The sequence below is a fragment of the Macaca fascicularis genome, chromosome 1 (genome assembly GCF_037993035.2).
Source record: "Macaca fascicularis isolate 582-1 chromosome 1, T2T-MFA8v1.1".
NCBI classification, from domain to species: domain Eukaryota; kingdom Metazoa; phylum Chordata; class Mammalia; order Primates; family Cercopithecidae; genus Macaca; species Macaca fascicularis.
Genome location: NC_088375.1, coordinates 81,609,952 through 81,630,887, shown reverse-complemented (window position 1 = coordinate 81,630,887; position 20,936 = coordinate 81,609,952). Strand labels below are relative to the sequence as shown.

Genomic DNA, 20,936 nt, shown 5'->3' with positions numbered 1-20,936 from the left:
CTCCTATGATCTTCCAGTTCATACATTAAAAAATTTAGGATAAAAGAGGTTAAATAACTTGCCCAACATGACAGAGTGAATTACTGGGGGAGCCAGGATAGAAACCGAGGCAGTCAGAGGCCAAAGCCTTCACTCACAGGTGGAACCTCCTCCAGCAGGGCTTATTCCAAATCTGGCCTATGAATCACCACTCTCTGATATTTTTTGCTTCCCTAGGAAATATGGACCCAAACTTTTCTGGCAGGAAGAGGGCCGTGTAGTAACCACTTGCCTTCTTCCTGCTCAGAGCCATGCCTCCAATTCCTTGGTGAATATTTGCTTCAAGCTGCACAATGAGCCTTCTTATCTCAGTCAATGGGCTTGATGCAAGGCAAGCGGATCTTGCAAAGAGGTGTGTGGAGGGGATGCCGGGGTGGGGGTAAAGATCCTAATGGATTTCTTAGGCTAATGGCCTGGGATGGGCCCTGGAAGGTTCCCAGACCCCAAATGATTTGCAAAAGGCAGAAGAAGAAGGTGGGGCAGATTGGCCTGGACCTTGGGTACATATTTGTCCCTAACCATGACTCACTTCCTTCTGGAACAGGGCCTCAGGTGAAATGTTTGTCTGCTCCACCTCCCTTAGTGCCTTATAACTCCCCTCCCAGTGGAGCAGGTGTCTGAGAGTACGGTGCAGCCTCGCCCTTCAGTCCACCCTACAGAGTCCACGGCATGGCAGCCCAGGCGGCTGGTGTATCTAGGCAGCGGGCTGCTGCTCAAGGTCTTGGCTCCAACCAAAAGGCTTTGAAATACTTGGGCCAGGATTTCAAGACCCTGAGGCAACAGTGCTTGGACTCAGGGGTCCTATTTAAGGACCCCGAGTTCCCGGCATGTCCATCAGCTTTGGGCTACAAGGATCTTGGACCAGGCTCTCCGCAAACTCAAGGCATCATCTGGAAGCGGCCCACGGTAAGGAAGCGGGCTTGCTGTTGAGTGACATACAGGGTGGAGGGGCCTTACATCTGATTAGGAGGAACTGAGGGAGAAGTTGAGGCTGTGGATCCTAAGTGTCTGGATCTCACATTTCAGACCCCTCCACCACCACCTTTTTTTTTTTTTTTTTTTTTGAGACAGAGTCTTGCTTTGTCGCCCAGGCTGGAGTGCAATGGCACGATCTCAGCTCACCACAACCTCCACCTCTTGGGTTCAAGTGATTCTCCTGCTTCAGCCACCCGAGTAGCTGGGATTACAGGCATGTGCCACCATGTCTGGCTAATTTTGTATTTTTAGTAGAGATGAGGTTTCTCTATGTCGGTCAGGCTGGTCTCAAACTCCCAACCTCAAGTGATCCACCCACCTTGGCCTCCCAAAGTGCTGGGATAGCAGGTGTGAGCCACTGCGCCTGGACCCCCCCACCATCTTTTGAACTCTTTTTTTTTTTTTTTTTGAGACAGAGTCTCACTCTGTCACCCAGACTGGAGGGCAGTGGTGCGATCACAGCCCACTGCAGCCTCAACCTTCCTGGGCTTAGGTGATTTTCCTGCCTCAACTTCCCAAGTAGCTGGGATTACAGGCATGTGCCACCACACCCGGCTAATGTTTATATATTTTTGTAGAGACAGGATTGTGCTGTGTTGCCCAGGGTGGTCTTGAACTCCTGGGCTTAAGCCATTTGCCCACCTTAGCCTCCCAAAGTGTTAGGATTACAGATGTGAGCCACCATAGCCAGCCTGAACTCTTGTTCAGAGGCAGTGAGGTATAGAGAGAAGAGCATGGATGAGCTTTGGAACTAGGTAAGTTAGATATGAATCCTAGCCCTGCCTGTGTTGTCTTGGGCAGGTAAACTCTGTGAGCTTTAGTTTTCTCATCTGTAAAATGGCATTTACTGGAACCTTATTTTTCAGGGTTGGTATGAGAATTGGAGATAAATCTCAGGGCATAGTGCCCAGAACATAATAGATGCAGAATACATAGTTGTTATTAATGCATATGGTCCCTGGACCAGTGCACAATGGAGCAACTCAGTGCTGGATACAGTTAGCCCGCTGGTAAATTGTGACAACATCATTGCTGAAAGGTGCATGGTTGCTCAAGGTCATGAATTGACATTCCATCAGGGCTGGTGAGTGGAGAGGTGGGAGCTGGGGCTCTGGGGATGCGGATGGAAGGCAGGGGCTCCTAAATGTAGTTACTGATACTACCCAAAGCTCAAGGGCAAGGGGTGGAGAACGGTCCTCCCAAAACCTCGGCCCATGACCTATCACTATGTGACCCTTGTCAAGTGATTTAACCTCAGGGTTGAGAACCGCCCCCATACAGAGTGAGAATTGAGCTCATCTATACAAAGTGCTCTGTTCAACAGAGCTCATAGCAATGTCTCAGGAGCGGGACTATGAAACGACCTGGGCACCTTTTGTCTTCTAAGCCATGATAGGGAAATCAAGTCAGGGTTCCTATTTTCTTGGCAGTGGTTGAAACAGGAAGATAAAGGGAGAGCACTTCTTCTAAAATGGTCAAAATCACTATTTAACTCCAGCTACCTCTACCCTTTTTGCTTTGATCCTCTTGATTTTGTGCAACAGTTTTCATCTCTGAGAATAACTCCTTGGCCATGCTGCCCTCCCACACACCGTGGTTCATCTTCCCATTCTCCTCTGAAATCTATGAGGTTACCTGGTATGTTGATAAAATCCAGATTGGGAGTTATGGTTTTATATTCTAATTTCAAGACGGCCACATTTCATTTCAACGGACAGTTTTTTTGGGCTTCTTTTTTGTGCCAGGCATGGGCTCTGCACTGATTGGGAAGATGGTCAGGGAGAAACTGAGGAGTGAGCTGTGGTCTCAGCTCTGATGGAAAGTGTGGGGAGACACAGGTGTGAATAAAGGACTGATGCCCAAGGCAGAATGAAGTAAGAACTCTACAGAGGCATAAATGATGGGCCATGGGAACCTGGGTTGTCACCACTGGGTGGTGAAAAGCCTTAGGGAGGGGTACTATTGCAGATCCCAAGGGTCTTGGCGTAGGGGAAGAAGGGGGAGAAAAATTTCCTTTAGAGACCAAAGTCAGGTTTCAGTTAACCTTTGCTTAATTTTTCTCCTTTCTTTGAAATCCTTAGAGACTTTACCTCCTTAACCACATAGCCTATTCTTCCCCAAACCGTGTCTTCACCTGTTCTCATAGTCTGTGGAAATGCGGTAATTGTAGACTGGATGTGCTGATTTGTGGCTGTCAATGGAGGAAGTAAAATTCAGAGCATCAGGCAGTGGAACCTGAGTAATGTGGAAGGTGCAATTGAAGGGCTCCTATCTGGAGTATTCAAGTGTGTGTTGAGTAAATAAATGTGTGTCAAAATTTAACCTCTCCATCCCTAATCATCAGTGAAAAATGATCACACAGCTGCTTTTGGGCAGGCTCATGCTCATATACCACAAGGTTACATTAGAGAATGCAGACTTATCCTCTAAGATCTTACAAGTTATTGAATAGACTCCTGAATCAGTAAAGATTCTGATCCTGTCTCTATGAGGAACATACACTGAACGCTGAGAAAATTAGCCTGTTCCTAAACGGTTCATTATTATTTTTTCCTCCCAAGAGGCCTTTCAGGGGTTTGCAAACAGATTGGGGTATCCAGAAATGTGGTGCATTATAAGTTTACTTGTTGCATTTACTTATTTATTTTTAAATTGTGGTATGATACACATAACATACAATTTACCATCTTAACCACTTCTAAATGCACAGTTCAGTGGCATTAAGTACATTCCCATTGCTATGCAACCATCACCACCCTCCATCACCAGTATTTTTTTTATCTTGCAAAACAGAAACTAAATACACATTTAAAAACTTCCCATTCATTCTTCCCCCAATTTCTTTCCTTTTCTTTTTTCTTTTTTTTTTTTTTTTGAGATGGAGTTTCTCTGTTGCCAAGGCTGGAGTGCAGTGGCGCAATCTCGGCTCACTTGCAACCTCTGCCTCCCGAGTTCAAGCGATTCTCCTGCCTCAGCCTCCCAAGTAGCTGGAATTACAGGCGCCCGCCACTATGCCTGGCTTATTTTTTGTATTTTTAGTAGAGATGGAGTGTTGCCATGTTGGCCAGGATGGTCTGGAACTCCTGACCTGAAGTGATCTGCCCACCTTGGCCTCCCAAAGTGCTGGGATTACAGGTGTGAGCCTTTGCGCCTAGCCATTCCCCTAGTTTCTGACAACCACTGTTCTACTTTCTGTCTCTTTGAATTTGACTGTGCTGGGCACCTCATATAAGTGGAATTATACAGTATTTATCTTTTTGTGACTGGCATAACTCACTTAGCATAATATCCTCAAGATTCATCCATGCTGTGGCATATGTCAGAATTTCCTTCCTTTGAAGGTTGAATAGTATTCTGTGGTGTATATAGACCACAATTTGTTTATTCACTCATCCATTTTTGGTCTTGGGTTGCTTCTACCTTTTGGTTATTGTGAATCATGCTGCTACAAACATGGGTATACAAACTTCTCTTTGAGACCCTGCTTCCAGTTCTTTTTGTTATATACCCAAAAGATATGACCTGTGGCTGGATCATATGGTAGTTCTATGTTCAAGTTTTTGAGGAACCGCTGTACTATTTTATATAGTGGTTGTGCCATTTTGCATTCCCACAGCAGTGCACAGGGTTCTGATTTCTCCACATCCTTGCCAGTGTTTGTTATTTTCTTTCTTTCTTTCTTTCTTTCTTTCTTTCTTTCTTTCTTTCTTTCTTTCTTTCTTTCTTTCTTTCTTTCTTTCTTTCTTTCTTTCTTTCTTCCTTTCTTCCTTTCTTCCTTTCTTCCTTTCTTCCTTTCTTCCTTTCTTTCTTTCCTTTTCCCTTCCCTTCCCTTCCCTTCCCTTCCCTTCCCTTCCCTTCCCTTCCCTTCCCGGTGGAGTTTCACTCTTATCACCCAGGCCAGAGTGCAATGGCGCAATCTTGGCTCACTGCAACCTCTGCCCCTCAGGTTCCAGTGATTCTCCTGCCTCAGCCTCCTGAGTAGCTGGGATTACAGGCACTCGTCACCATGCCCAGCGAATTTTAAATTTTTAGTAGAGACAGGGTTTTGCCATGTTGGCCAGGCTGGTCTTGAACTCCTGACCTCAGGTGATCTGCCCCCCTTGGCCTCCCAAAGTGCTAGGATTATAGGCGTGAGCCACTGCGCCAGCCATTTTCTGTTTTTTGATAGTAGCCATCCTAATGGGTGTGAGGTAATATCTTATTGTGGTTTTGATTTGTGTTTCCCCAAAGATCAGCGATGGTGAGCATCTTTTCATGTGCTTATTGACCATTTATAGATTATCTTTGGAGAAATGTCTAACCAAGTCCTTTGCCTTTTTTTTTTTTTTTAAGGCAGAGTCTCACTCTGTTGCCCAGGCTGGACTGCAGTGGCACGATCTCAGCTCACTGCAACCTCTACCTGCCGGATTCAAGTGATTCTCATGTCCCAGCCTCCCAAGTAGCTGGGACCACAGACTCCCACCACAACATTTGTCTAATTTTTTTGTATTTTTAGTAGAGATTGGGTTTTGCCATGTTGGCCAGGTTGGTTTCAAACTCCTGGTCTCAAGTGATCCATCTGCCTCGGCCTCCCAAAATGTTGGGATTACAGGTGTGAGCTACTGCGCCCAGCCCCTTTGCCTATTTTTAATTGTGCCATTTGCTTTTTTGTTTCATTGCTGCTTTTGAGGGTGATTTTGTACTTCTTCAGTGTTTGGGGCTTTAAGTCAGCTGACTAAATGTGACTCCTATGATCCTGGTTCCCACACAGACGTTAACTTCTACCGGCCTTTGGGGGAAAGGAGATGAGATGTGCTGAACGTATATGTACACATGTTTTTGTCCTTTCAATAATAAAATAAAGCTTGATACTTAGATGTTTTCTGAAATCATACCATTTGACATCTTGTCACTGCTGGGTGTTTCTGCCTGTTCATAAGCAACTGGGCAAAGATTTGCTTGGGCTCTTGTCCCAAGGGTTTCAGGACAAGTTTGCCCAGAGGAAGGGCTCAAGGTCAAGCATGGGTTCTCAGGATGAGCTTTTGGTTATTCACAATCCTGAGACTATTTAGGGTTGGGCAAGAACAATCCTATCACAAACAGCATGGTTGGCTATGCGAGATCAGGGGGTGTTCTTAGCAGGCAGATTTTTGCCTCCTTATTTTCTGACTTCCCCTCTGTGCTTGGTCAATGCCCAGCCCAGGTCCTGTGGTTTGAGGAATGCCCAGCATGAGCGGGCCCTGGTGCAGCGCAGTCAATGATATTCTTCCCTGAAGTGTCCACTTTTTGGCAATTAAGTGGTTTATTGATCTTAAGGAGAAATACAGCAAGACAGCAATGAAGTGATGTCAGCTGCATAGTAAGGACCCAGTTCAAGAGAAATGTCAAGGGGATGAATTGTTGGGAGGTTAGGATAAGGATGAGGGTGAGAGGCCTCAGCTTGGAGCGACTCTTTCTTCAGCTGCTATGTCTTGGATTAGTGAATCTGGAGTTTTCAGTTTAGCCATGATTTATTGCGTGCTGGTTGTGTTCAGATGCTGAAGAGGAGGCTTTGTGGAGCTTTGGCTCCTCAGGGAGAGACATATGGACAGCTGGCAGGCTGCAGAGTGGTTAAGAGCATGCGCTCGTGCGTCAGGTAGATCAGGTTTCTGGTCCCCTCTGTGCCATTTGCTAGCTGAGGAACCATGGAGAAGTTACTAACCACCCCAAGACTCAGTTTCCTCATCCATAAAATAGGGATAATAATATTACCCACCCACTGTTTTTTGGGAGGCTTGAATGAGGAAATCTAGCTATTATTATAAGACAGAATATCCAGAGGGTGAAATAAGTAGAAATATGAACAAAATGCATGGGAGTTCATGGGAAGAAGCAGTTAAATTTGACAGTGAAATTGGGGCAGGTTAATTACTGGAGACATTTGAGTTGGGATTGTTGGAAGAGAATCAGGAGAGAGACTGAAGAGAAGGCGCAGGTGTGGGCAGAGGCACTGGGTTGTGGCAGTGCATCGGGAGCAAGTGTATTCAGAGGAAGGTGGGAGTCTGTCATGATGGGAGGAGAGTCGTAATCACTCACTGTGGGAAACTGACAGACAAAGCTGGAAACATCCAGTGGGGCCAGATCACAGAGGGATGGAAGTTCTGGGTCAAGCAATGTGGCTCTCCTTGAAGGTGATGATGATGAAGATGGCAGCATCTCTGGGGGTTCTAAAAACCAGGGCTCCTAAAGTGCAAACCAAAGCTATCAGACATGGGTAACGCTCTGGGAGAGCAGTGTGGCCAAGTAGTCAGCATCACTGAGACAGTGTGGATTTCAGTCACTTACTGCCTTGGATTCTTAACTGATACCTGTATTTCCTTAGGCCTGGTCATCAGAGGCTGATCCTAGGTTAGAGTAATTTGTATTTATGGAGTGTTTTGAAATCTTCACTTGAGTAATAGAAAACAGTAGTACTAAAAAGACACGGTTGTTATTAGGAAAGATTAAAAAAGGGTTCCAAGTGTGGGTAGGTGTGAGGCTGCCTCTTTACAGAATTCTGCCTCTTTAAAACCTCTCTGACTGCCAATTACTTTGTATCTCTGATCTGTGCTTCAACAGCAACTTAGGAATGGAGAGAAGACTTGGGGTAAGTTCTTTGGGCATCATAGTGAGATGCAATCTCCTTGCAAAGCTGGGAATTTTCTTTTTCTTTTTTGAGACAGAATTTCACTCTGTCACCCAGGCTGGAGTGCGGTGGCGCAATCGTGGCTCACTGCAACCTCTGCCTCCTGGTTTCAAACAATTCTTATGCCTCAACCTCCTGAGTAGCTGGGATTACAGGTGCATACCACCATGCCCAGCTAGTTTTTGCATTTTTATTTGTAGAGACGGGATTTCACCATGTTGACCGGGCTGGTCTCAAACTCCTGATCTCAAGTGATCAGCTCACCTTGACCTCCCAAAGTGCTGAGATTACAGGCATGAGCCACCATGCCCAGCCCAAAGCTGGGGACTTTCTGTGGTCCCTGAAAGATTCATGCAACATATTAGTCATGACATTTCTTGGTGTGTGTGTATGTGTTTTTCTGGGGTGGGGACATTTTTGAATTATACTGAGTACCACATAGTAAAATGGACATTCCATCTACCTACAAATCACTTAGCACCATTCTGTATATTTCACTTTCAGTTGTCTGTAGCCTTTGCCAATCACTCTGTCTTCCAACCCAAACTCAACATTTTAATAGAACTTGGGAAGCTTATTAGATATGAATCTAATGAAATTCTATCTCATGAGCACTGTGACACAAGTAATTGAAGACACAGTTCAGGGAGTTATTTTGGAAGCATCAGCATCTTCTGCGGTTAATAGTTGAAGCCATGGGGTTGAATGATGTCACCGAGCAAAAATACTTAGGGGTGTTACTGCTGTATGAAATGGGATAATCTCAGAGGGTTCAGGACCAAGAGCCAGGGGTTCCTTGGTACTTAGGGGCAAGCACAGTGGAGGAACGCATGAAAGAGACTGAGAAGAAATGCTCAGAGAGGTGAGGAGAAAATCAAGTGTGAGTAAGGGTATGGAAGTCAAGGGAGCAGAACTTTCAGAGAGGAATAGCCAATGGTACCAAATCCAAAGAGAGGTTAGTTATTGGTGACATGGGTGAGAGGAGTTTCATGAAGCTATGGATGTAGAAGTCAGATTTCAGGAGACTGACAGATGAATGGAGAATGAAGAACAGGAACCTATTTATCTATTTATTTTTTGAGACAGAGTCTCACTCTGTTGCCCAGGCTAAAGTACAGTAGTGCAATCTTGGCTCACTGCAACCTCTGCCTTCCAGGTTCAAGTGATTCTCTTGCTTCAGCCTCCTGAGTAGCTGGGACTACAGGCGCCCACCACCACGCCTGGCTAATTTTTGTGTTTTTAGTAGAGACAGGGTTTTGCCCTGTTGGCCAGGCTGGTCTGGAACCCCTGACCTCAGGTGATCCACCTGCTTTGGCCTCTCAAAGTGCTGGGATTACAGACATGAGCCACCACGCCCAGCCAAGAACCTATTTTAAGAGAGTTTTTAAGAAAAGAGATTCTTCCAAACCTCTATAGAGTGTGCTGTCTTTTCTTCCCTCTTGACAATACAGCCTTTTCCTTCTTTTGTTTTTAAAACAACATTAAAATTAAAAATTTTTTTCTCTTTCTTTTTACTTATTACTCTTTCAGATCTCTCTGCATTTTATTTGCCAAAAAATGACTGCCTGGAGACTGGGAGCTCTTGAGCACCCAGGGTGAACATTTGCAGCTACACACTTTTAGAACACCCAGATTGGCTGGTGCCACCTTTCTCTTTAAGTTGCTACCAGAGATTGCAAAAGACTGAAAGCGAATGAATAAATGAAAAACTAAAGGTCCATCACTAGAGAACTTTTATTTACAAATAAATAAATAGAAACAAAATAAACAAGCTAAATAACGTGTGATACTTTTAATGAAGTTACAAAACTCTCTATGTCCTAAGAAAAGACGCAAGTACAAGACATATGTGACAAAAATGTGTGTATGTATATAGATGTGCTTTTATATCAGAAGACAGTTTCTGGAGGGACACTTAGGAAACGTTACCAGTGCGGACTCTGAGGTGGAAGGGATTGTGTGTTTTACACCATTATTTACTGTTGGGGATTTTCTCATGTTCATGTACTAATTTTTCAATGAAAAACAGGTAAATAAATTTTTGTTGTTGTTGTTGTTGTTGTTGTTTTTGAGACGGAGTTTCATTCTTGTTGCCCAGGCTGGAGTGCAATGGTGTGATCTTGGCTTACTGCAACCTCTGCCTCCTGGATTCTCCTGCTTCAGCCTCCTGAGTAGCTGGGATTATAGGGGCGCATCACCATGCCTGGCTAATTTTTGTATTTTTAGTAGAGACGGGGTTTCACCATGTTGTCTAGGATGGTCTCGAAATCCTGATGTCAGGTGATCCCCCGCCTCAGCCTCCCAAAGTGCTGGGGTTACAGGCATAAGCCACTGCACCCGGCATAAATTTTTTTAATACTTGAAAAAAAAAAAGTCAGCCCACAGGAACTGTTTCTGCCATTTCAGCAGGAGCTGTCACCTTATAGAGGCTATGGGGCTGCCACCTGGAAGGCTCCACCTCCCACAACAGAATCCCAGAATCCCTGTTGCCAGCTCCATCCAGACCCCAAGCGTCTGCCCTCAGCCCACCCTCCTGCTTCCCGGTCCTTTTTGATCTGCCCTTTCTTCACCTCTATGAAGTAAGAACGAAATGATTCTCTCTCTCTGTGGCCAGACAGTCTTTGATGTAGTGCAGCCCAGGATGCCTCTGATTAAATGTAGGCTGACTTCCGTTTTGTCCGTTGAGGTCCTGTCCTTTTCCCCTTGTAGTTTGCCTGGTGAACAGGTAGACCCATCTCTTCTTTAGGAACCAGTACGTAGACTGCTCCTGCATCCTACCTTTCTAACGGACAGGTATCATCTCCCACCCACTAAATCTCGCAGCCATCATCCTTGTTGGGCCCTTCTCATTTTTCTCTCTTTGTGTTTTTTCTCCTTTTGTGGATATAGCCTACATTCTATTATTATGCACTAGCCTTTTTTCTCTGACTTTTTCATAATGTCAATCTTGGTTTCCTATATACACCACAAGCACCTTGAGGCCAAGAACTATGTGGTTTATTTCTTTTCTTTCTGCATTTCACCATGTTTCCCTCTTTCCCCTGCCTGCCATGGTTCAAAGGGTACTGGATACAAAATGGGCACTCAAAAAATCCTTGCTGGGTAAACAAAGAAAGGATGACTAAAGCATGTGTCATTGTGCCCCAACAGAGCACCAGGGCCATGAGACTGCTTGTAGGCAGATGCCAGTTGAGATAGGTGAGTGGAGGAAGTGCAGGTCAGGTGTGTGAATGTATCAGAGATGAGTTCTCTTCTCAGGATACATGGTACTTCTGACACCTCAGTGTGTCCATCAGCACATGGAGTCATTATCATTTAGTCAAGACTTTAACGAGTGCCCACAGGGTGCACAGCAGTGTGCTAAATATTCTTCTAATCTTCTCTTTATGTAAATAGGGGTGTTTTCTGAATAGGTGATATCATTTTTCATCACATATTATCTCAGCCTTTGCCTTTCTCCTACCTCCGTGTTCCTCACCACCTTTTCACACCCACACACTCACACCACACATATAGTATTAAAACACTAGTCCTATCCGGGTGCTGTGGCTCATGCCTGTAATCCCAGCACTTTGAGAAGCCGAGGCAGATGGATCACTTGAAGTCAGGAGTTCGAGACCAGCCTGCCTATAATGGTGAAATCCCGTCTCTACTAAAAATACAAAAAAAACCAAAAAACAAACAAACAAAAAAAAAAACATTAGCCAGGTGTGGTGGCACATGCCTGTAATCCCAGCTATGTGGTAGGCTGAGGCAGGAGAATCACTTGAATCTGGGAGGCGGAGGTTGCAGTGAGCAGAGATCATGCCACTGCACTCCAGCCTGTGCAACAATGAGAGATACTGTCTCAAAAAAAAAAATAAAATAATAAGAATAAAAAAAAATGAAAACACTAGTTCTGGCAGGGGCTCTGGACTCCAGCTCCTGCTCTGTTCATCCCCGGCTGTGTGACTGTGGGCAGGGCTCGTCTCCTCTCTGGGCTTCAGAGTCCTCAGCAATAAAACAATGTGATGGGCAGTAGACGATCTCCTGGTTTTCTTCCTGCTCTGCACTCTGGGACTCTGATGTTCCTTTCCCCAGGCTGCCACCGTCACTGAGCACCTTGTGACTTGTGTTTTGTTCCAAATTGCTTTCAGGAGTTGTGTCCCAGCCCTCAGTTTATCATTGGTGGAGCCACGCGCACAGACATTTGTCAGGGCGGTCTAGGTGAGTAATCGGGGAGAGTCTTATTTGTTCTGGGAGAGGGTGGGTGTGTATGTGTCATGAGTAAACATCAGATGAAGCTGTGAGACTTCACTGAGTGAATTAGGTACCTGATGTGTCTGTCTGGGTTTGTGCTTTTTGAGACTACATCCTTCACTGTGGGTCCAAATGCTGGAACTACCTCTTGGCTCCCCCTAATGAGAGATTTTGCCAGCTCATTTAACCACTTTAATGCTAGAGCAAGGAGCCAGGATTACAGGCGTAGAGTACATATCTGTGCTATACCGTGTTTTTGTTGTAGTTTCCTTTAAGTAGGCATAATTTGTCCTATGGAATGACGGGCTGTCATAATAAGTGCTTTTATAATTAGTAGGAAAACAAGAATCTTATTTTTCTAGCCAGGCATTCTTTCATAGGCCTGGGATCCTGTAATCAAAAGCCTTCATTTCTGACCTTATCATGCTCCTTTTAAATTGGGGGCAGTTGAGTTTAAGACATAATTTCATTTAGTTTTGTAAGTTCTAGCCTCCATTGTCAGAAACCGAGGCTCTCCTTGGTAGCAGATGAGCTTTATTGATCTCATAAGCCCTCCTGATACCAAGGCCTCACAGATGGGAGTTTCTGTGTTGAATTGGACAATCCTTACATTTTATGGACAACATGGCTCTGAACTGAATTTGAGGGGCTTCCAAACCACCATCCAGTGACAGCTGCAAAATACAGAACTGGAAATGAAGGCGGAAAAGAAACAAATGCTGCTCACTGAAAATCGGCAACACAAACAGAAACCTCAGCATCACATGGATCCCATAACCACCCCCCCTTTATTTTTTTCAGGAGGTTTTCTCTTTTTCTTATTCTTATTGTCACCAGGAAAGCCCTTTCTCTTCAACCTGCTGGAAATGTTCATGATTTTGAAAATCACAAGGCGTTTTATTTTAAATGCTTCCAATGTTCTCTCCTTTAATGAATATAGCAAATACACCTTAGAAAGAGCTCACAGAGCGTGACATCAAGCAGCGGGAATGATTCGGGGTGCCACATGCGAGCGCGTGCCCGGTTCCCTGAAAACCACAGCCTCCATTTCCCGAGCTTTTGTGTGAGGGCTCACAGAGGGGTAGCGTTCTGACCTTTTCTTGTTCTGGGTAAGTGTGGTGCCTTTTTACTTCCAACTCCATGTTTAACCTAATTATGCCTGTGTCTCAGGGACACACAACTTCGAGTGCGCCCCAAACAACTCCTTGTTGGAGATGTGTTAACTGTGGGAAAGGTATTTAATAAGTACCTTTTCCTTGATGGGCTTGGATGGATTTTTCTTTGAATAGGTTTAAGCAAGGAGAAGTGAGGGTTTCCAAAAAGCGGCCTGAGCGTTACCATGGTGAGTGCGTGCTGCCAATGGAGACGGAGGCTGGAAGCACAGGAAATGAACCCAACCAGCTCTCCGAATCCAGCTCACATCAGAACAAATGGGGCAGCCTCTGTGGTGGCTGCCCCGGGGAGCCCAGCCACTGCGGTGGTTTTTAATGAACAGAGTGGAAAGGGGCTAGGGAGTCCAACCTCCTGAAAGGAGCCAGGCGCAGACCGAGCCTCTGCCAGTAGAAAAGAAGATTCACAGCGCCAAGGCTATAACCCAGAGCATCAGGGTGGGGAGCTAGGGGCTGAGTTGCAACAGCCTCTGTGGCCTGAGGGATCTGAGTCAGGGCTGGTCCTGAACAGTGGGTAAATTGTGAGAGATTAAGAGGAGAGATTTCCCATTCGACATACTGTGTGTATTCCCAAAGAACAAGGGAGCAGCACACAGCACTTGTTGAATTGGGGCCTGATACGCATTAACGTTTGTTAAATGTTCTGTTGGCTTTTCAGAGTACAACACAGCACAGTGTAATCTGCTCTAAGGGTTTCTAAAAAAAATGTTTATATATATATAAAATAAATAAATAAATATAAATATAAATAAATATATACATTCATATATATTTATATATTTTTATATATATATGTATTTTTTTTTTTTTTGAGACAAGGCCTGGCTCTGTCTCCCAGGCTGGAGTGCAGTGGCCCGATCTCAGCTCACTGCAACCTCCTTCTCCTGGGCTCAAGTGATCCTCCCACCTCAGCCTCCTGAGCAGCTGGGACAACAGGCGTGCACCAACACACCCAGCTAATTTTTTTGTATTTTTTGTAGAGACAGGGTTTTGCCGTGTTGTCCAGGCTGGGTTTTTTTAAAACAGTTTATTTGTATGATGAAAATGATGTCTTTTTCATAGAGTTCTGTGTTATTATTTCATCATTATTTTGAATACACACAATACAAAAATTAAAGCAACTGGGCCGGGCGCGGTGGCTCAAGCCTGTAATCCCAGCACTTTGGGAGGCCGAGGCGGGCGGATCACAAGGTCAGGAGATCGAGACCACAGTGAAACCCCGTCTCTACTAAAAATACAAAAAATTAGCCGGGCGCGGTGGCGGGCGCCTGTAGTCCCAGCTACTCAGGAGGCTGACGCAGGAGAACGGCGGGAACCCGGGAGGCGGAGCTTGCAGTGAGCCGAGATCGCGCCACTGCACTCCAGCCTGGGCAACAGCGTGAGACTCAGTCTCAAAAAAAAAAAAAAAAAAAAAAAAAAAAAAAAATTAAAGCAACTGAAAACACCCAGTGAAGTCTGTTTCCCAGCTGTCTCCACTGACTCCATTGCTCACTGCCTTGCAGCCACTCAAAAAATTTCCTCCGTGTTTCTTTATGCAAATTCAAGCAAATCTAAGTACATATTCTAAATTTCCCTTTCTTGTATTGAAGGCAGCACACTATCAACACTGTTTGGCACCTTGCCATTATTTGGTGTTATTTCACTTAATAAAGTATTTGGGAGATCTTTCCACACCAGTCTATAAAGAACTTGGTTCTCTGTGAACCATTCCAAGTGTTGCACTCCGTCGTGAGTGTGCACTCTGGTGGATTTATCCTGTCTCCAAAGGATGGACATTTGAGTTATTTTCTCTCTTGCATTCGTATAGAACACGTGGCAGTGGATCTCCTTGTTCACACTTCATGTTGGGTGTGTGAGGCTATTTGCCAGCAGGTCCGAAGTCTGGCTGCTTCTGTCAGGGTGGGCTATGTGTTGTCCCTTCCTCCCTACTGTCCTTGCTAAGCCAAATTTTCATCCTAAATGTGTGAGTCTCTTGGCCACCATCAGATCTTATGCTTACATAGAGCCCAGGAGCTGGCTTCCTTGAAGACATATTTTAGGAAAATAAAGATTGAGGGAGCTGAATGCCAAGGATCCAATTGTTTCAAGTGATTTTTTCCTGTAGAATATGACTTTTCTTTGGGCAGCTCAGTCCCCGAAGGAGGACAGTATGATTTTACCTCCATTTAAGTAATTAAATGACTAATCCTTTGTTGAAACAGCCCTCAAATGAAAGCCCTCCCACAACACTCAGGCCTCCTGGCACACTGAGAAGGAGAGTTCTTCTTCAAAGTTGCTGTTCCTGGCAATCCCAGCCTTTCCTTGCTCCATCTTCTCAGTGGAGCCTATTCTCACCATGTCTAGCAAGGGCCACCCACACTCAGTGTCTTACTGGAGTGCGAGGCAGACTCAGGGCTGCCCCATGTGGTGATGGAGTAAGCTGTAAGTGTGTGGTCCCCTGTGGGTCATGTCTGTGGGTGCTTTTTCCAGTGGACGCTCAAGGGTGCACATCACTCAGGAAACTGCAGGGACCCAGCCAGTCTCTCCACTGCTCGTTCCATCACAGTCTCTCTCCCTTGCATTTTGGCCTATGCACATTTCAGAGCATCTCCAGACCTCTGTGGCCACTGAAATAGACTTTGTCCTGTGAATATAGTACCCATTTCTGGCTTTGTGCAACGCCTTATAAGTCATACCCATATATCAACTAGAACTCCTTTGGTCACTGGCTTTTAAAGTCCAACCCAACTATTAATAGCTTAAGGAAAAGGAGAATTTACTGGCTTATCCAACTAGATCATGGAAGGCGAACAGCATTGTTGGCCTCGAAGCCTGGTTCCAGGGATCTAAATGTTCCTGGCACACTCTCTGCCCATCTCTCTTCTCTGTTGGTGTCTACAGGTTGGCTTCGTTCTCTTCCATGGCAGACAGGACCTATCTGGCAGGAAACAGGACCACTAATGATTCCAGACTTTCTCTCAGTATAATTGTAAACCTGCTTTGGTTTTACTGATCTCAGAAAAGGACTGTGATGTTATGGTTTGGGTCTTCTGCCACTCCTTGAGCCAGTTACTGCAGCCAGGGCAGTGAGGTGCCATATGGTTAGCCCAGCCTGGATCAGGGGCCCATTCTTGTTGTTGGGAGGCTCTTGTGACTGGGAACCTTCTCTAAAACCACAGGGAGAACTATCCAAAAGAAGGGGCATGGCCATGGCTCTGGGCAGACAGAATAAGGCAGCTACACCCCAACATGTAAATGGAGGGGGATCCCAGGTCTGGTCCAGCCTGCACTCTCCCTCTCCAAGGCCACCTCTTCCCTCTGAGCCCCATGGCTCTGGCATCTTTCCCCCTCTCCTAAATCCATCACTCTGCAATGCTCCTGGAAATGTCTTTGCCAAGGGCCCCTCCTCTCTCTCTCTTGATCTACCACTAGCAGCATCTAATTCAGTATGCACAGGTAGTCTTCTTGTTGCACCTCTGCCCTCCCCATCTCAGATTTCACAGCTGTAAAGTGTGGATATAATCAAAGCCAGCTGGTCAGGTGGCTGTGATAGGTAGAGAGTTGACACTTGGTTCCTTGTCCTCTAGGAAATGGGGGCTCCCATGGGTGGAGGGGGATGTTAATAACCCTGGGAGTCCTGACTGTGCACTCCATGAGACTGTCTTACACAATGATATATCCATGGTGCCTGGTGCCTAGCAGGGCTCCATAAATGTCTGTTGCACTTTTGATCTGTTGGTGTAAACCCTCTGCCTGTCATCGTTATTAAATCATTTGAAAACACAGACAGCCTAAATCCAAGGGTTTTTGTATTTTTCATTTTCCTTTGCCAGTATCACTCTTGGCAATCAGGCTGGATCAGGCATTTAGAATAAAAATTCCATCCTGAGGTTGCCTATGTGTCTCTATTTTCAAAAGATTTCAGAGTTTCATGCAAACCAGCTTGTCTACATGTCTGTCCCCAGCTTGCTGACACTGCTGGGTGGGTACATTAAGGGGGTTGGAAGTGCTGGCTGATCCTTGACAGTGGAAGGATGTCCTGGGAACAGGTCATGAAGGAGACTGTCCCCAGCCTGTGATGGTGGCTGTGGATAAAGGAACACAGTGCTCATTGCATCCTGGGGACCCCAGCAGGACCCTCAGAGTAAGCCTGTCTCTCACAGGCTCAGCAGTAACTGCTAACTCTACCTGCCATGCAAGCTCCATCCAGTTCTTACCTGAGTGCATCCACAGGTAGGGAAACACTAAGGCATGGTATCATTTGTGCCTATGGTTGTGAAAATGCAACAGGACTTGAATCGTCTTTATGTGTAACTAGGCCCAGAGGCCACATGAGCAATGCTATGTATAAAAGTAGAAGAACTTGGTCTCTAAAAACTGAAATTTGATGCTTGCTGCTTTCAGGAATGGGGAGCAAGAGACTTTCTTCTTTCCTAAATGAGGACCAGAGACTTCCAGAATGTAGAAAGAAATTAGAGTGCTTTTTGAGTAACACATTGCTAAAACGTTTATCCAAACTTTGAATCTAGTGGGTGGTTTATTTTCCACTGGGATTCATGAGTGAGATGAGCTTTGCCTTAAGGGTTTGGTAAGGGCTGGGGTTTCTTTCTCTATCTCCTGCCTTACCCATCTATTTTTCACTCTGTCTTATACTGCGTGTGTTTGTGCTTGTGTGTGTTTTTCTCTTCTAACCCCCTTTTCTCTATTGACCTGATTTTTCTCTTCACCTCTATGAAATGGATGTCTTTTTCATTTTTGTTGCATTTATTGAGTAGAGTTTTATATTCTGTATTTCTGTTTTGTAAAAAGAATGACTGGACCTTTTCATATGTCTCCAAAGGCAAACAAGGAACCAACAGCAACAACCTAAATCCAGTTGCCTTCTCTTCTGCATCCAGCACATTGATTTTCCTCTGTGAGTCCACGCTTCCCCACAGAGCCAGGCCTGGACTCCTGGAACAGGGGCCTGGCGTGCACATCTCTAGTCAGTAATTGGGAGTAGAGTCAGCATCTTTAAGATCACTTTCCTGGACACCTTTTGATCTGTAGCATCCTTCGAGGACTGTGGCAAAGTAAATCAATTCACTAGGACTGAGCAGATACTTTTAATGAGCAATCAGGGAAACCTCAGGGAACGTAAAGGGCCAAATCTACTCATTGATTCTGGAGAGCACAGGGTCAGGCCTCCGGCAGGTGGGAAAAACTGCAGATGACAGCTCCATGCGATCCAGGGGGCTTAACTGATTCAGGGGAAGTTCACTTTGCTACCTGCAGTGGTTCCCTTTCTCCGCGGCACATCTTTTACCTCCATCTTGGGTCCTGGTGCTCATCCCCCTCCGGTTTTGTTACACTAACACCACTCTCCTTTCTACTCTGAACAAAGGGTCCAGGACAACTCCTTCCACTTTAATGAGAGTTTGAGGTCGTGGATTACAGGAGGATTTGCATATTGCACGTTATTTCAGGAGCACGAAAGAATTCTGCTTTGCGTGGAGAGTTCCACAAACCTTCACTAACTTAGCTCCTTGCAGTATTACTGCAGGAGATGAAGTACAGTCATGGAAATCCGGGGTAATTTTCATATCACATGACAGTTGCTGCAAATATCCAAAACCCCACGTCTGCTCACTGCCATTTCATAATTATGTTGTCTATCAGGCCCCTCTCCAAATCTTTTGTTCAAGACATTAATAGAAAGCATAGCATTATTATACTTTTTAATAAACATATTTTGATAACTTTCAGTATAATTGTTTTTATGGCCCTATTTTTAGTCTGAAGCATTTGCCAAAGAGGTCCTTCCTGTAAACCAAAAAGTGACCGCAGCAAGTCTCAATCAATTTGAGGTTTTATTTTGCTAAGGTTGAGGACACATCTGGGAAAAAGAAACACAAGTCACAGTAGGATCTGTGACCTGTTCTTTTTCCAAAGAGGGTTTTGGGAACTTCAACATTTAAAGAGGAAACAGCAAGCAGGAGGGAAGAAAAAAAAGGAGAGGGTAGGCAATGAGGCAAGTGGTTATATTCTTGTGAGGCTCTGATTAGTGCTCAGTGAATCTACATTTTACATGTGAAAAGAAGTGGGTAGAGGAAAAGTCATTGATGCATTTTTCTTGTGTTCAGTAAATCTGCATTTTACATAGGATAAAGCAAGCCTGTGAAATTACAACTATCTGTTTGGGAAGAAAAGAAAGGTAGTTTTTGGGCAAGTCAATTCCCAAGTTTAAATTTTCCTTTACCATAATGAGTTTGGGGTCCCAAGATTCCACTTTTCTTTCACAATGCACAGGAAAGGTTAAGAATCTTGCCTTACAGGCATGCTGGGCTCCTTCTGCCAGGGGAGACTTCTTTTTGCCAGAAGAGAATTTTGTCAGTGTTCTCCAGTTTCACCTACTCAGAGGTGACCTGACTATTCCTCACTTTGTAAGAAAAGTGCAAAATTGCCAATGAGCCTGAGTCTCCAGGAAGACACCTTCTGAACCTTATGGGAGGTGGCAGGTGGTCCCAGGCCAGGAGTTGCTCTCTGAGCTCCAGCTCAGCTGGGCCGCCTGAGGTTTGGGTCTGAAAATCAAGTCTTAGAGTGTTCCTGATTCCTACTGAGAGGGTTGCTTGTCAAAATGAATCTGTTCTGCATTCTAGGGGATAATTATTTTAACACCTTTCACAGACCCCAGTGGTAGGACTTGACTTCACACCTACCAGCTCTGCTCTCTGCCTGTGCCTTCAGTTTTGCAGACATCATCCCAGGGCCGAAGGACAATTTCTCTGTCACAGACTGGCCGTGAGTCTTGGGTTTCTTCAGCTCTCTCTGACTTATTAGGGGTACCCTGCTGTCCCGCCTCAGCCATTAGTTCCAGCACTTGTGGATGGTTCTTAAAGGGGACAACTAAAAGAGATCTGAAGACAATGCCATTGATTAAGCATCAGTAATGCAATGTTCCAGTCCCCAAGGCTCAAGGGAGCCTATGCGTGCTCTCTTGGGGATGTGGTTGAAGAGAAAAAGGTGGAGGCAGGCTGGTGCAGAAGTAGGAAGCGTGAGGTTACAGGCTGTGTTAAGGCCTCTGTCACATTCAGGGCAGCTCTGGGCATTTACTGGAAGCCCTGGCAGCAGCATCTGGCACTGGCTGGGAGATGTACACCCTCAGTTCTTCAGTAGGCTGGCTCCCGCCATCCAAGGAATAGAGCAGGATGCTCCCAGAAAAGGCTGATCCTTCTGGAAGCAAATCCATACCACCTGCTCACGGGAGAAAGGACAGGTGACACCCTTCTAAGAGGCCATGAACCTGAGGAATGGAAACAAGTCCCATCTAACAAGTCCTGTGCAGACACTGTTCTCTCTCTAGTGCTTTCTCTTGGCCCTGTGGTTGCTGTGTCACCTCCCTCTTGTTATCTCAGCTGTTCTTGCTGCTTTGGGCTGGGCAATCCCTCGCCAGCTGGCAGAAGTGGATTGGGTCTTCCCTGTACAGAGTGCAGTCTATTTTCCCCACAGTACTCCCATAGTCACCTTGTAAATTTACAGGTGGCATTTCTTGCTGGCTTAGGGAATGGGATGAAGCCACTCCATACCTTGCCCCAAACCTGCTCCTTGAAAGTGGAGCACTTTGGTTTACCCTCTCCCTTCTGCTCTGGGAGGCCTCTTTGTGCCTCCCTCAGGGGTCCCATAGGGTAGCTAAGCAGCCCTGGGATGTGTTCTCTGGCTTCATGACCCAGTACCTGGTTACTTTGGTCTGCATTCTTGTTCAACCTTGGTCCCTGATGCTCTGCCACCTGGGACCCCAGCCTTCCGCTCTATAGTGGGAGAGAGACCTGGGGATCCCTCCCCAGTTGCATCTGGAGCCCCTTCTGTACACGTGTTCAGGACTCAAAAACTGTGTTTCTCCATCATTTAACAGG

General features: G+C 45.5%; 1 protein-coding gene across 2 annotated transcripts in view; it reads left to right on the top strand.

Moving 5' to 3' along the window:
- The first annotated feature begins 654 nt into the window (after positions 1 to 654).
- CAPN8 (calpain 8) overlaps positions 655 to 20,936 on the top strand; it is a 74,722-nt gene continuing 54,440 nt past the window's right edge. The window contains exons 1-2 of one of the 2 annotated variants that reach the window (XM_074037147.1): positions 655 to 945; positions 11,794 to 11,863. In XM_074037147.1, the coding sequence (XP_073893248.1) occupies positions 709 to 945; positions 11,794 to 11,863 (307 nt within the window). In that variant the 5' untranslated portion in view covers positions 655 to 708. The remainder of the gene's footprint in view (positions 946 to 11,793; positions 11,864 to 20,936) is intronic. The other variant, XM_045397663.3, reaches the window with a different exon arrangement.